This window comes from Cotesia glomerata, linkage group LG4 (genome assembly GCF_020080835.1).
Source record: "Cotesia glomerata isolate CgM1 linkage group LG4, MPM_Cglom_v2.3, whole genome shotgun sequence".
NCBI lineage: Eukaryota > Metazoa > Arthropoda > Insecta > Hymenoptera > Braconidae > Cotesia > Cotesia glomerata.
Window position 1 is genome coordinate 27,874,074 of NC_058161.1, and position 16,824 is coordinate 27,890,897.

A 16,824-nucleotide genomic window follows, 5' to 3' on the forward strand; every position below is an offset into this window, starting at 1 on the left:
ATGTCTCAGATTACATGTAATTGTTGACCGAGGCGAAGCCGAGGTCGACAAACATGTAATCTGAGGCTTTCTTATTTCCTGCCCGTGGTGAGAATACTATTTTTCTCCTCGACGGAGGCGGAAAGCGGCATTTTCATTTAGCGCAGCGGGCGGAAAATTGACGATTTCCGCCTGGAGGGGAGAAAAATAGTATACACTCCACGGGAAGTAAATAAGAAAGCCTCAGATCACATGTTTGTTGACCTCGGCTTCACCTCGGGCAACAATTACATGTGATCTGAGACATTTCTTACTTTACTTCCCTAGGTGTGTAATATACTATTGTGTGATCAGTTGAAAATATTACCCAATACGATTGTTATCACAATTATTTTTACAATAGTCAATACGCATCAACGAGTAAACAAATTTTTCTTGCTCTTGTAAAATCAAAACACTGATTTTGTGATTTTGCTCCCGGAATGTTTGACAAATATTCTTGAAAACGTCTCCACCGTCTTTTCAAATGTCAGCATTACAATACTCCCATAATTTCGTTCATTTATTTTCTTCTTTTGACTAGTGCTGTATAAACAATTGTGGAGTTTAATTTCTTGAATGGTAGATTACTCGAACAAATATTTTTTATGCCTATATGAATTCCTGGAATTATAAATTGTGTTACTAATTTTTGATGAAATTTATAAAAATTTTTCAAGAAGAAATAAAAAAATTTTCTATGATTACTATAGTAAATGCACAAATTATTGACATTGTAAGAAACATGGCTAAAATTAATATTTTTTTCCATATTTAGAATAAAGTTGTTAAATTTTTTGAACATTGCTTTGATTAGTATTTTGAATAGAAAGTTTATGTTTTTTCAATGTACTTCCTCAAATTAAATTATTTATTTCAACTGACAAAGTTAATCACTCTGACACACTAATTATTGACAGCCTGATAAAATCAACTGATCTAATTAGTGACATAACGTTCTACCAATTATTGACACCCTCAATATCCCAAAGTCATTTATTTGCTGTACTAAATACAACTCAAGTATTAAAAATATATATTTATTTATTAATTTAATCTTAATGATTAAAATAAAAATAAAAAGTTACCGCACTGTCTAAACTTACTGTCAACATCACCCAGCTTAAATTTCATGTACCAATTGTTGACATCAATTATTGCAAAATTAATAATTATTAAATAGATTGCAAGTATCTAATATTGTTAATTTTTCATTTTTTATTTATTTACAAAAAAAATATAATGTAAATACATGAAAAAAATAATTAAAAATGCGCTTTTTATTCGAGCGCTTGTCTCAATAATATTCGAGTAAACTTTTTTTTTTATTAATTTATATTTTATATTTTTCACGACTATTAATTAAAAAAAATTTTTTTAAATTACAAAATCGTAAAATAAAGGTCGATTGTTAGGTTGCAATTTTTAAATAAAATAGAATACTGTCAATAGTATCCCAAGCGGCACAAGTAACTTTTTGGTATTTATAAAATAAAAATTTCAGTTAACTTTGAGTAAATTACAAAAGTTAATATAAAACAAACAAAATGAACAACTTGAAAAGTTAACTCTACTATGTCATCTTACAGATGGTGAGATATTGTTAATAATCTAGAATGCTTAATTAGTCAGCAATAAGTTAGAAATAATGTTACTCTAAAAGATGATAATATTAGTATGACAAATAGTTAACATTTTTTGGATAACTTTTCGAGCATCCATAAAAATGACTAAAGGTAAACTTTTAATCAGTAAATCATTACTTGTCCGTTAAATTTCGCAACACATGCGCAACTAGTCATGAGATTGAGCCAACTTTAAACTAACAATTTGTTGACATTTTTCTGTTTATAAATATTTAGTTATCTTTTCGTTAACAAGTAAAATCTTTTGTTCCATAAATCGTATACAAGAACGCGTGCAGTCTCTTGCAAGTTTAGCTAATGTCCCGACTATGGGCGAAGATTAAGTGAAAATAACATCGACAAAGGCAAGTAAATATAAATATATGTGTTGATATTTTTATTTACTTAATTTTTCTTGTTAAAAGTGTATTGCGTAGTGTTAATAGTATATTACACACCTAGGGAAGTAAAGTAAGAAATGTCTCAGATCACATGCAATGTGATGCAATGTGATCTGTTGGCCGAGGCGAAGCCGAGGTCAACAAACATGTGATCTGAGGCTTTCTTATTTACTTCCCGTGGAGTGTATACTATTTTTTTGCTCGACGAAGGCAGAAAGGGGTAACTTCGTTTAGCGCAGTGGGCCGAAAGTTGACGCTTTCTGCCCGTCGAGCAAAAAAATGATTTTAATTGTTCAACTTCGTTAATTATTTCCACAGAGTTTTTGGTGGTAAAGTACGAAGAAACTAAGGATAAAGTACAAGATCGTATTAATGAATGGTTTCAGAGAGGAAGTGATCGCTTAAAAGCTGAGCAGAAAATTAAAGAACCCGAACACCCTAAAGAGTCGACAAAGATTTGAGTATTTATCATTTTAATACCGGAGATTTTAATACTAATAATTTTAGTACATTTGTTTTTTCCTAATTATAATAATATTTAAAATTGTGATATGTTTGAATAGTGGTCTAAAGTAAAAAAAAAAAAAATATAATTTTAGACTCTTCTTTTTACAATTATAATGAAAAAATTGCAATACAATGTTGTGAGCAAAGAAATGTTTTAAAAAACATAGTTTTTTTAGAATAAATATAAAATAATTATAAAGTTAAGGCTTGTTTTCTTTACTTTAAATTAAAACATTTGATAGTCATTACATTAAGATAAAGAAATTCAGATTTGTAAATATTAAAGTTGTGTACTTTTTATGTTCATTAAAAATTTTAAATGTCTTGTAAAATGTTATTAGTATTCATTTGTAACAGTATTATAACTGATTGAATACGGGTGAAAAATTTATGGTATGCATATTGTTATGTCCAAGGGCGTTTTTAGAGCGGTAGCGTAAACGTTTTAGGTTTGGACAAACAGTTTAAAGAATACGCAACGGAGGTTTTAATTCCGTTGTTTTAATTGTTTATGTGGAACGTTTCGATGTACGAATTTACCACGCCTTCGTTTGAGACTGTACACGGATTTTAATTAGGAGTAGATGTACTTGCTGGATTATTTCTTAGGATCGGATCCGTGATTCCGGGGCTGATCGTAGTGCCTTTTTCTTGATTGGACCCTCTGTTGGTATTTGCAGCGAATGGATGTGGATGGTTTTAGGCTGCTTATTCTAAGGGCTTCTTATTTTTATGAAATGAATTTATTTAAAACAGATTTCACTTCTTTTTAAGATTTATTTTAATTAACACCAAAACTTTTACACTTTCACAAATTTTATTTAATCGATTTTATTATAATGAATTTTATTTGAATTTGAGCTAACGTCCTCCAGTCCCCCGTAGGGTAAAGTGCGCAAATTTAGCTTTAAAAAGATCTTAAATGATTTACTGACCGGATTCTCGCCTAAGTGCAGAGCAAATTAGAACATTGGGAATCTGGTTCTCTAGAATTTACTTATTGGTCGTATTCTCGCCTAAGTGCAGAGCAAATTAGAACTTTGAGATTACGGCTCTCTATGATTATAATTTATACTTATAATTAATACATGGCCTGCCGGTTGAAACCGCATCCAAACTTCCTTTAAGTGCGGAGCAAATTCAAGCAAAGGACTCTACAAGGCACGGGCCCGTCAGTTAAACGCGTAAGTCGAATTAACCAACGAAGACCTGGTTTACACTTAAAACTAATACGTGGCCTGCCGGTTGAAACCGCGTCCAAACTTCCTTTAAGTGCGGAGCAAATTAAAGCAAAGGATTCTACAAGGCACGGGCCCGTCAGTTAAACGCGGAAGTCGAATTAACCAACTAAGACAAGGCGTTGGCTGTTGATCGCCTTTTTAAAACCTCGCGCTGCTGAGTTTGCAGAAGTCCCCGCTAGTCAAACAGCAGTCGCGTAGCTTCTATTTTATTGTGGCTTTCGCGCATGGAGAAGTCTTCCATCTGCGCGGACCTTTTAAATTTAAAGAAAGAGAAGAGAGAAAAAAAAAATTTGCGGGTGGACATAACAATATGAACAAATGGTACTGTGGAATTTGTATTAAATATAAATATTTACGGTTCATTTTTTTATGTTTTTGTGTTAAAAATTTTGTAACATGAAATATAAAAAAAATGAACTATAAGTATTTATGTCTAATAAAAATTTTGCAGTACAATTTGTTCATATTCGTATCATAAATTTTTTAACGTACATACAGTATCCCTCAATAATAACGTTGACTTATACTCCTCTATTGGGTAACTTTTCTATAGTTAAAAGTTATCATTTTTCAACTATAATATTAACAAAAATTTATTCATTCTCGCAACAAAAAGATAACACTTTGTTTTCTAAAAGTTACCCTTCTGTTATCTTAAAGATTATATTTTATCATTTTTAGTTTAACATTTTTTTAACGTAAATATGTTATCAATTTGTTACTTTTTGAGATAACTTCTTGTAAGGACATTAGGGATACATTTCGGTAGAAAATTTGTCAACTTTTTGAAAGTAGAGATTGTTGGCATCTAACTTTTTTTAGATAACTTTTTGATGTTATTAAGTTGCCAGTGTGCCGCTTGGGATGAGCCGTAAATATTATTCAACTAAAAAAAAATAATTCTATTTAATGTAATTTCAAATAAATTCTTTCACATCCAAAGCCTCACAAAAAAATGTTGACTTTTTATAAAAATTAATTTAGCCGATATCTAAAAATTTTTAGAATTTTTTTATTAAAAAAATTATTACAAAAAAATTAAAAAAAAAAATTTTATTTTTAAAAAACTTTAAAAAGTATAAATGCAATTTTTTAAAAATATCATTTCCCAAGCGGCAAAAATTTTTTTTTGTTAATGTTTTGTTAAATTTAAGTTGACAATTATAAATTTCTAACTTCTTGTTAAATAAAATCTCCCAAAATATCAACAATTTTTTTTTTGTGACGCTTGGGTTAGTTTTAATTTAATAATTAAAAAAAACTCAAAAAATTAAAAATGTCGGCTAACTTTAGTACTATTGACTTTTTGGTAGATTTTATTTAAAAACAAGTCATAAATTAATAATTGTCAAATCAAATTTTGCATATTTTTAAATTCATCATATTTTATAAAATCAAATTAGTACGGATAAGAAAAAACTCTTCTTTACCATTAGGCTAATGACAAATTAACGAATAAAAACTCGAGTACCGGCACATTTAAAATTTTCAATATTGGCTGCAGTGTTTTAATCTGTCAATTGTTGGTATAAGCACATTAGAATAAATATATTTATAATTAAAATAGTAAATAGTAAAAAAGTTGTTTATTATTAATTTTAATATTATCATCTTCCCGCGTTTAATAAATTCCTTCAAAAAAATTAAATTACCTCGACATGTGTGCATCTAAATCACCAGCTCCGGAACCGAAATGAATATTCTGGAGTCCAGCAATAAATTAACATGATTATTTTTACGATAAAATAATGCTGCGGTTGATTGTTGATGACAAAAATGAAATGAAATGTGATCTAATCAGAAACTTCAAGTTAATTGGCTGTAAGTTTATTTATTTATCTACTCATTGCTTGTTATTTTTATTGATTTGCAGTTAGTGTCAGTAAATAGAGGTTGTGTGCAAAAAATGAGCGGATGCAGTTACAATAAACAAAAATGTTATGAGTTATGACTAATTGAGGTTATATTTAAGAAATTTTTAATCAGAAAAATTTTTTAGTAATTTTTAATAATGATTTTTTTATTTTTTAGGTTTCTTTATTGTTTTGTTGACACTCCATGGTTTATTTTTGAAAATTATGATTATTGAAACAAAATGTTTTAATGACAAATTTCATGATATTGAAATTGAGACGTGTGATAATTATGAAAATTAATTTAGCAGATATTCAATAATTTTAAGAATTTTTTAACAAATAAATTAGAAAAAAAAATTGACGTAGAAATTTTAAAAAATAAAAATTGCAATTTTTCTAAAATAATTTTTCAAACTAAATTTATCTATATATATAAAAATGAATCCTTATTTCACTTGGTCATGCTATCACGCGTTAACGGCTGGACCGATTTTACTAATTCTTTTTTTGATGAGTTTGTTATTGTCAGGAGAACGCTCTTATGAAAGAAAAAATTAAGAAAATTGCGCGGGAAATTAGAAAATTTAAGAATACTCAACCACCGTATAAAATCTATATTTATATTTATAAAAATGTGCGTGTGTTTGTTACTGAACTCCTCCTAAACGGCTGGACCGATTCTAATGAAATTTTTTGTGTGTCTTCCGGTGGATTCCAGAATGGTTTAGATTCACAATTCAGTCCACGGGAAAATGTTTATTTAATAGATTTTTTATTTATAAATTGTTGTTGACCTTGAGTACCCACATGCACTTTTCATATATTTTATAAATATCATATATATAAGATATATGAAAAAATTCATGTGGGTACTCAAATGAAAGCTCTCGATGAGTATAAAATCAGCATGGGCTTATATTTACAAAAATGTTAATTATTGAGGAGTGCCCATTGCATATTGTTAACTAATGATGTTTTTAACTATACAACCCGTGTAAAAAAAAATCGTCTTAAAATTGTCTTAAAATTGTCGTTCGTTTAAGATCTTAAACGTGACACAAACCAAGACTATTTTAAGACGCCAAAAAAAAAAAAAATCCGAGAGCAGATTTTTGAAAATTTGGTTTTCGAATTTGTTGCGAAAATTAATTTTTAGACGATTTTACGACTTTCTAACCGCAATATTTTTGAGTAAGATGTTTTTAAATTGAATTTAAAATTATTATCTGACAATTTTAAGACTTTTTTAAGACGTTCCGTTTTAATGTTCCGGGGCTCTGTCGCTGTTAGCCCATCTTAAAATAGTCTAAATTTTTTTTTAAGATTTTTTTAAGACTAATTTAAGATAATTTTAAGACAATTTAAAGACGTTCCATAATAATTTTCTGGAGCTGTCACTGTGATATCATCTCAAAATAGCCTAAAAATTTTTTAATAATTTTTTTAAGACTATTTTAAGATTTTTTCAAGACGATTTTAAGACTATTTTAAGATTTAAGTCTTAAAATAATTTTTAAATTAGTCTTAAAAAAATCTTAAAAAAAGATTTAGAGACTATTTTGAAATGAGCAAACAGCAACAGAGCCCTGGAACATTAAAACAGAACGTCTTAAAAAAGTCTTAAAATTGTCAGATAATAATTTTTTAACAATTTTAAATTCAATTTAAAAACATCTTACTCAAAAATATTGCGGTTAGAAAGTCGTAAAATCGTCTAAAAATTAATTTTCACAAAAAATTCGAAAAGCAAATTTTCAAAAATCTGCTCTCGGATTTTTTTTTTTGGCGTCTTAAAAGAGTCTTAAAATAGTCTTGGTTTGTGTCACGTTTAAGATCTTAAACGAACGACAATTTTAAGACGAATTTTTTTTACACGGGAAGCTCATTCCTAAAATTTCTAAATTTAAGACGTGTGTACAGGACAACGTCTGTCGGGTCCGCTAGTTTATTAAAAAAAATTAAAAAATTTTTAAGTGACTGGTAACTTTGATGTCATGTGATAATTTTTAGAATTTTTTAACAAATAAATTATAGTGAGAAAAATTTTTAATGAAAATTTGAATAATTTCATCTTTAAAAACTTTAAAAAAGTATAAATGCAATTTTTTTAAAATAAGTTTCTAGACTTAGTTTATTCTTAAAGAAAAATTAAAAAGTTGTCAAATGTCTGCTAAATTCAGTATCATAAAATTTTTTTTTTTTAATTTATAAAATTTAACTGAAGCAAAATTTTTCAAAAATTTAGTGCTCACATAATTGTGATAAATATATTCAAGTATTCAAAAATTGAAAATAACAGATTTTAAAACGTGACTTGTTACAAAAATATTAAACTGAGTAAACATATTTTCATAAGTAACGACAATTAATTACTGTTAATTAAAAAAAAAAAAAAAAAAAAAAAAAAACGATCATATAATCAGATCAAGAAATTAATTTAAACTCGGCATTAAAAAAAAATGCTTTTCTAAACAAAATTGTTAAGAAAATAGACGCTCGTAAGCTGGTTTGATGAACCGGTGCTAACTTTATTTTTTTTTTCAACAATTAATATTTAATATTTTGAACTGGCAGTCATTTTTTTCAATTTTTTAATTAATTTGAATTTATTAAAAATTTACATGATAGTTATTCTTATGACAGATAATTGAATATATTTGAAAATAATTTTGGGTGTTAATATTCAGACCCGTGTCCATAATTAGTGCTTTTACCTTACATCTGGAATTATATAGTAAAACAAAGTTTTCTAATCAGCTGTAGCCAGCTCATAATATTGAAGATAAATCCTTATTTTATTATTTTTAATAGTTATTCAAAACATTTTTTCTGACCTTGGACTAGGATCATAGTTCAGGGCATGAAACTTTTGTACAAATTGTCCAATATCTTTGATCTCAATATTTCAATCATTTATAATGATTATTATAATACAGTGGTTATTTTAGAAGCTATTTCTGAAAACTTGAGGACACTGATATTTAACCAGTAAAATAAGGAAAATTATTTGTATCATAAGTAATGACATTTACAGCTAGTCGATAAGGTAAATTTTGGCGCGATCTTAAAGAAACTCGAGGTTTGGGTGATGGAAAAAATCAATGTGTAAATGATACATTTACCGCTGGAATTATAGAATGAATTAACCGAATTCTAATTAGCTGTAGCCAGCTCAATCTTGTAGATAAATTCTCATTGTATTATTTTTAATAATTATTTAAAACATCGACCTTACACTATTATAATAAAATCCAAGAGCAAAACATGTGTTTGATTGTATCATTTCAGAGCTCATCACATCTTGGATTCAAAATATATTTTAATCACATTTATTTAATATAAATTTATCTGTTTATATTCGTTAATAATTTCCAAATTAAAAACTAACCCTAAAACGAATTTTCTTGAACAATTAACTGCGAAGATAAAAATAAAAGTTCATTGGATGGCGGGTAGATGTTTTCTGCTTTCCGTAGTTCATTCAAAAAATGTTTTGTCGGAGCATGATGCCGGGATAACTTCACTTGTGATTATTTGTAAAAGATAAAACATTATTTTAGTGATACATATTAATGGATATGTCATCTTTTTGATTGAACAAAATACTTGAATGTAATTTCCTCGGAAATAACACTCTTTCAATGTATATTCATGGACGAAAAGAAGCGATTCAGAGACTAGAAGCTGCCGAGATGGAAATCAAATTTTTCTTTTTTTAGTGACAAATCACGCTTTGATTGTTAGCTTCTCTCTTATTGTTAGAATCTGAAATTTATGATATTTATACGAATCAGAATTTACAATATCAAAGTATCTGTTGAAGACACATGCTAAAATAGACCGGATAGCTCAAATGGTAGAGTAGCTGACATGTCTTCGGAAGGTTCTGGGTTCGAATCCCAGTCCGAGCTATCTAATAATTTTTTCTCGCATATTCTATAAACTCACATTAAGATGATCCTCTCCACATTCCTTTCTCAATCCTTTCCTACCAATATCTTGTTACGTGAATGTGGAACGTTTCACGTAATAATTACCGTAACTCCTATTTTTTCCCGCTTCACAGTATTATTTATATTTGGCGGTAGACTGTTTTCTTCTTTGAATTCGCAACTGTTTTTAAAGATGAAACTTTTTTTCTTATCAAAAATTTCAACAAAATTTAGTTTTTACTCACTAAAAATACTAACTTGTTCAAAAATAAAAATTTCCAAAAATCGGCTTTTAATTAAGGAAAATCAATTGATTGTAAGCTTTTTAAATAAGTAATAACACCTAGATATGACACAATTCAAATTTACACTCAATTAATTTTTTTATTAAAAATAATGTCTTATAAAATTCTACATTTTTCTTATCAAAATTTGTAGTATAAAACTTTCCAAGGATCATTTACGAATTCATAAACATGAAATAATTCTTAAGTAAAAGTGTAAAAATTGACTTGTTTTAAATTTAGAAAGAAAAAATTTTTATCACATCTCTGACTATGCAAGTCTAATCAGATCTACTCGGAAAAAAATGATCAGACCTGACCATGCCTGTTCATGTATGATCAGGCCTGAAATTAGACATAGTCATGCCTGTTCATGTCTGAAGTGTTATGCTAAGGACCAAATATGCTAAGAAAAAATTTTTGAATATGTTCAGTGTGTGTACATTAATTTCGATTGATAAATTTGTAAATTATCAATAAACGGTATATTTTATTATTTAATAAATAAAAGTATTTTGGTTATCATTAAAAACCTACCGTTGGGTAAATTTAATTAACTTTTCTAGGCATAGACAGGCATAAACAGGCCTGAGCGTATTTCACACTTCAGACATGAACAGGCCTGATCAGACATGAGTGTATTTAACCCTTCAGACATGAACAGGTATGGACAGGCCTGATCAGACATGAACAGGCCTGATCAGACCTGAGCGTATTTTACCCTTCAGACATGAACAGGCCTGAGCGTATTTGACGCTTCAGACATGAGCAGGCATGAACAGGCATGATCAGGTCTAATTTCAGGCCTGATCATACATGAACAGGCATGGTCAGGTCTGATCATTTTTTCCCGGGAGTTCCCAAATTTGTCTTTAATGACAAATTCAGCTATAAATTATGGCTACTGAGTATGGCTACTGAGTAATACTCGTTTGGTCAAGTGCCAATTTTTTGAGACCCCCCCCCCACTTCATCAGCTGCTAATTTTTTTAATTTTCAACTTTTTTTATTTTTTTCTGTATTCTTGTAATGTTAATAAATAACTTATAAAAAAATGGATAGTGAAAATATTGATTGCCTTTTTCTTACGGCAATCCAAAAAATTACCTGAAATTCATGCTTCTAGACTAGAATACCCCCTTATAGTATAGTCAACATGTGCCTTTTAGGTCTAAGTTTTTAGCTCGCCTCGGAAAATTATGATCGAGGTGTCATTCGATTCGTCATCGCATCTAGAAACTTTTTGAAAAATTTGGAGTTTTGATTGCAAAAATTACAAAAGTTATAAACAATTTAGTAAAAAAAAAAGGGTGGTTTTGTTTTTTGCGAATATCTCAAAAAGTATTCAAAATTTTCGAAATTTGAAAAAAGATCCATAAAGAGGAAGAAATTTCCTAAAAGAAAGTAGGAACTCTACGATAGATATTTATAATTTTTCTAGAAGGTTGAAAATACGGTCGAAAACGGGAACTCTCGCTTGCGTAAGCTCCGCCCACTTCGGACCTTTAATGAATAAATATTATTTAAACTTATTAAATATGAAAATTAAGAAATGAAAAAAACGAAAAATCGCGATTTTTCAATTAATTATCCATTAATTAATTAACAATTTTTTGTAGCACGAACATCAACATTTAAAGTGCGATAGTTGTTAAACTATTAACCTGGGATTTTTTTCCTTTTATGGAGCTATTTTTCAAAGGCTATAGAAAAGATTCCCGTTGGAAAAGTGAAAAAATTGTTAATTTTTACTTTATTATTAACAATTTACTTAAGTTAAAAATTATCAACCTCGATTAAACATTGAAAAAAATATTTTTTTTATAATATTGCTATTGGTCCGTTTTCTTATGATCATAAGCTACTTAAAAATGATTTTTAATAATTTTTATCCCATATTGTTTAAAAAATTGTTATCAACAAATGCGTTGTTTATAAAATAACCATAAAAATTTTTTTGATAACATAATCTTTGATGAAAATTATGATTTTTAAAAAAAATCACACCCTTGCCGTCTCCTTGTAAATTTTTTATAACTTTTGTAATTTTTGCAATCAAAACTCTAAATTTTTCAAAAAGTTTCTAGATGCGATGACGAATCGAGTGACACCTCGATCATAATTTTCCGAGGCGAGCTAAAAACTTAAACCTAAAAGGCACATGTTTACTAGACTAAAGGGCCCATCTCCCCGAGGCTGTTGAGTTCAATTCGTTAGAGTACTCCATTTACTCGTAATTGAAGACGTCAATCGCATCGTCGAGCCTTTACAGGTTTCCAACCATGACTTGTTGGACCGCTTTAAGAGTCCCTGTTGTCAATTCTTATATATTGAAACTACCCTATGCATCCCGTGTAAAAAAAAAATTTCCTGAAAAGTTCCGGAATAGTTCCTGGTCCGGAACGTTCCTATGATAAGACAATCCGGAACATGCCCGGAATACTTCTGCAATGTTCTCGAAATAGTTCTGGAACATCCGTGGAACACTTCCGGAACATTTCCGGAAAATCTCCGGCAGACTTATAGAACATCGCTGGAATACTTCCAGAATAAATTAGGAATACTTCCGGAACATCTCCGGTACATTCCTGGAATATTCCCGAAATACTTCTGGAACAAATCGGGAATAGTTACAAAATATATCGGGAATACACCGGGGATATGTTTAAAATATTCCTGGAAAAATCCTCGAATGCTTCTGAAACATTTCCGGTAAACGTTTGGATTATGTTCCGGAAGTATTCTTAATTTATTCTCGAAGTATTCCAGCGATGTTTTATAAGTCTGTCGGAGATTTTCCGGAAATGTTCCGGAAGTGTTCCATGAATGATCCAGAACTATTTCGAGAAAATTGCAAAAGTATTCCGGGGATGTTCCGAATTGTCGTATCATAGGAACGTTCCGGACCAGGAACTATTCCGGAACTTTTCAGGAAACTTTTTTTTTACACGGGATAAGCACATGTGAGAAAGTTCTACTGTGGCGCCATCTGTCTTCGTCAATGGTCAATACAATAACCATTCGATTGTGCAATGTTTGCTTAAGCAATTACTAACATTCTTCTACAATTTTATTATTTAATAATGTATATTCATATAATTTTTATTATTAAAGTAAACGAATGATACCATAAGGATTTTCCTTGCATAAGAGCTTGCGGCAGCTAATCAAAAAACGTTTATTGTACAGTTGTTAGTTTTGAAATATAATATACTTTGTACTTGACATTAAAAACCGTTTCATGTTGTTGAAGTATTAATAAATCTTTATAAAATACTTAAAATTATTTATCCTTGATTGCTTATAACTGATCAGTTGAAATAAATTACTTTTAATTTTATAAATATAAATATTAATTATATTTATTTTTGCTTATAGAGAGAGGCCCTCACTCTCTACTAGTCACTCAAATTGCTATCAACAATGAGGATAATTTTTTTAATCCTTTGTCTATCACTTGGAGCTTTGATCGACTCAACACATGGACACACATGTCCAGCTCCGTGCGATTGCAAGCATGTTGGACCGCAAGCAGAGCGTTTAAAAGTCAAGTGTAACAAAGGACCCGATATCCAAGACATTAAAGACATCAACATCGATGTTGTCAGCGTTGAGTTGTACCACCTTGACTTGAGTAAGAATAACATCCACTTCATCAGCACCAAAGTCTTCCAAAATTTGACAAATTTAAAGCGTCTTGATCTGTCGGCCAATAAAATATCAAATTTAAATGAGGGCTCGTTCGATGGATTGGAAAATTTGGAACGCTTGGACTTGAGTGAAAATGAAATTTCTTCTATTGACGCGCTGGCTTTTCGACCGCTGACTAATTTGAAGAAACTGTAAGTTGTCAGAGAAGATATAATCATGTTATTTAAGTTTATTAATTAAAGGATCATTTTGATTTTTTTACACCGAAATTATTATAGATATTACTATAAAATTTATTTAGCTCACCAAATACATTTTTGAATAATACAAAAAATATCTAAATTTATTTTTTTTTATATTTTTTATATGAATAAAAAACGGATGAACGGAGCTCCTCCAAAACGTTGGTATGTCGCTGACGTATATGATAACTTAATAACGGCTCATCTAAAACACAAAAACCAAAATTACTTACCTTCAATATATAAGTAGTTATCGTATTAGCTGCGGAAATTAATATTTATTGATAAATAACAAAATGGCGGAGATTAAAAAAAAAAAACTGAAAATTGAGGCTTTTTTCACAATTTTTAGTCCTAAAAAAATAAGGTAAAGTACCCAGTAGTTGAACAGGTTTCAAAGTAAAACGTATTTGACCCTACTTTTAATAAATAAAGATGTAATTATTAGTTCAAATAAGTGATTTTCATGAAAATATAAATAATTTTGAATTGATTGAAGCACAAAATAACGCAGATAATTGAATATTTATATTTTGACGCTTTTAAGATAGATGAAAGGAGTAGTAGTTAAACTAATAAAATATATGGCAATAGGCACAGCAAAAATTTTCAACGTTTTATTGAAATATCAAAAGAATTATAACATATTATTGATCAATATTCAAAATAATATTATGAATATTTAATACGTTCATTTAAAAATGAGAAATATTTGTATTTAATTTTTTAATTACATTTTTTATGAATGACAAAGCAAATTTTCAATTATAAATAGGGGTGTGCGAATATTCGAGTTTACGAATTATTCGCCTCGAATTCGAATCGAATTATTCGATTCGAATATTTGAATAGTTCGAATAATTCGAATAGTTCGAAAAATTTGAATAGTCCGAATAATTCGAATCGTTGAAATAATTCAAACAGCCGTTTTCTGTTGATAAACTGAATAATTTTTGTGTAAAAATTAATTCGTTTTATTTTATTTGACTAAATGAAGTCTTCATGATTATTCGATAGTAAAGTCTGCTTATTATTCGTAATAAATATCTCTTGGTATATTCGGACTCCCCGTCTCGGGACATCTCGCCAATTTGACATTTTTCCGGAAAAATTCGATTTTTTAAAAAATGAGATCTACGGACCTGATAGATTAGACATTGAAGGAGTGTCAATATATAGACTGCATTTGGAAATTTTATAGCTTTATTTCTAGCTAAGATTAAGTAATAAAATTTTTTTAACTTCCCGCTAAGAAAATTGAAAATTTTCAAAAATTGGGAAGTTATTGGTTTTACCCCGTTTTTCGAAAATCGAGTTTTCATCAGATCTCGACGTTTTGAGGTCCTAGGAAGCTTTCCTGACTATTCCCGCGAGGGTGTCACTATGTCTGTATGCATGTGTGTGTGTGTGTGTGTGTAAGTATGTAAACCTCTTATAACTTTTGAACGGTTGAACCGATTTCATCGCGGTTAGTGTCATTCGAAAGGGCTTTGCCAAACTTAGATTTCCTGTTAATTTGAACCGATTCGGACCGATAGATTTTGAGAAATTTGGAGAAATCTAAAAAAAAGTAGGAAAAAAAATTTTTTCTGAAGTGGTTTTTTTTGGATCCACAGATTCGGTAGAATCTGGCGCCAAGTTCCGTTCAAAAATCCCGTTGTAAACGGAGCGCCAGACTACCGACTGTGTTTACTGTAAGCAGAACGGTATTTCGAGGTTGCAAAATTTTATTTAATTATATGGTTCTCCTTTTTCCAAAATGATATATTATAAAAGTAATTTATACTTTATTTTACTGATATTAATTAATTATAATCAATTATAACACTTAATTCACTTAAAATTATTAAATTTTATCAGCACAAACTATAGTAAGCCCAGAAGTTTCGATCCTGACTTTTTTTCGATGGGGAATATCAGCGCCACAGACTAGATAAAATGAATATGTGTAGTAATCCTTCCTATAGACACGCAACTACAGTAAAAAAAAGTGATTCGTAGCTTGCATCTATGGCCGCCAGGGTGCACTGGAATTACATCTACATAAACTGTAGCTTCAAGGGGATAGTTTGCAGTAAAAATGCAGTCAACACGAGATTTAAGTTGTTATCAATTGTAAATTTTCATTATAATTACAAAAATACTAAAATCCGAACAAAAACAGTTTCACTGTAAAAGTCCACGTTCATAAGACTATTAGGAAAAAAAATTTTTTTCTTTACAAAAGATACAAAATAAAAAAATAAAAAAATCTAAGTAACCGATATGATTGTTTATGATTTTCGGAAATTAAAAAAAATTTTATTGTAAATTTAAAAATTAAAAAAAAATTTTTAGAACGTACTTGGTGTGCGTCATTGTGTATTTCAATTTTTTTAAAGTCCTAGTAAATAGATTTTACGAATTTCATTAAAAGTAAAATATTTTGCAACCACGCACACTAAATACGTTCTAAAATTTTTTTTTTATTTTTAAATTTACAATAAAATTTTTTTTAATTTCCGAAAATCATAAACAATCATATCGGTTACTTAGATTTTTTAATTTTTTTATTTTGTATCTTTTTGTAAAGAAAAAAAAAAATTTTTTTTTCCTAATAGTCTTGTGAACGTGGACTTGGCGCGACTTTTTTACAGTGAAACTGTTTTTGTTCGGATAACTTTTAAACGGCTCAACCGATCGATTCCAAAAACTAATCAGCTCTCAACCTTGAAAAACCACGTCGATCGCCGCCAATCCGGTCAAAATCGGTTGATTCGTTCGAGAGATATCGTGAACGAAAGAAAACCGAAAAAAGTGTTTTTTCAGAGTTACTCCGAAATTTCTAGTTTGATCAATTAAAACTTAGAAATTCTTTATGAGGCTTAAAAAACTGCGTAGAATGCCGCCAACCGCGTAAAAATCGGTTCATTCATTCAAAAGTTATTGCGGTATGAACATTAAAAAAATAGTGTTCTATGAAACTTCTATCAGACTTTTGAGCTCAAAGAGTTCAAAAGCATAGAAAAGGTATCTTTTTGAGCTCGGAGAGCTTAAAACAACACACAGATTGTACTTTTGAGCTCGA

General features: G+C 29.3%; 1 protein-coding gene across 2 annotated transcripts in view; it reads left to right on the forward strand.

The window, feature by feature from the left end:
- Positions 1 to 5,319: 5,319 nt before the first annotated feature.
- LOC123262409 (adhesion G protein-coupled receptor A3) overlaps positions 5,320 to 16,824 on the forward strand; it is a 36,358-nt gene continuing 24,853 nt past the window's right edge. For both annotated transcript variants that reach the window (XM_044724591.1, XM_044724592.1), the window contains exons 1-2: positions 5,320 to 5,613; positions 13,243 to 13,706. In XM_044724591.1, coding sequence (XP_044580526.1) covers positions 13,288 to 13,706 — 419 coding nt within the window. In that variant the 5' untranslated portion in view covers positions 5,320 to 5,613; positions 13,243 to 13,287. The remainder of the gene's footprint in view (positions 5,614 to 13,242; positions 13,707 to 16,824) is intronic.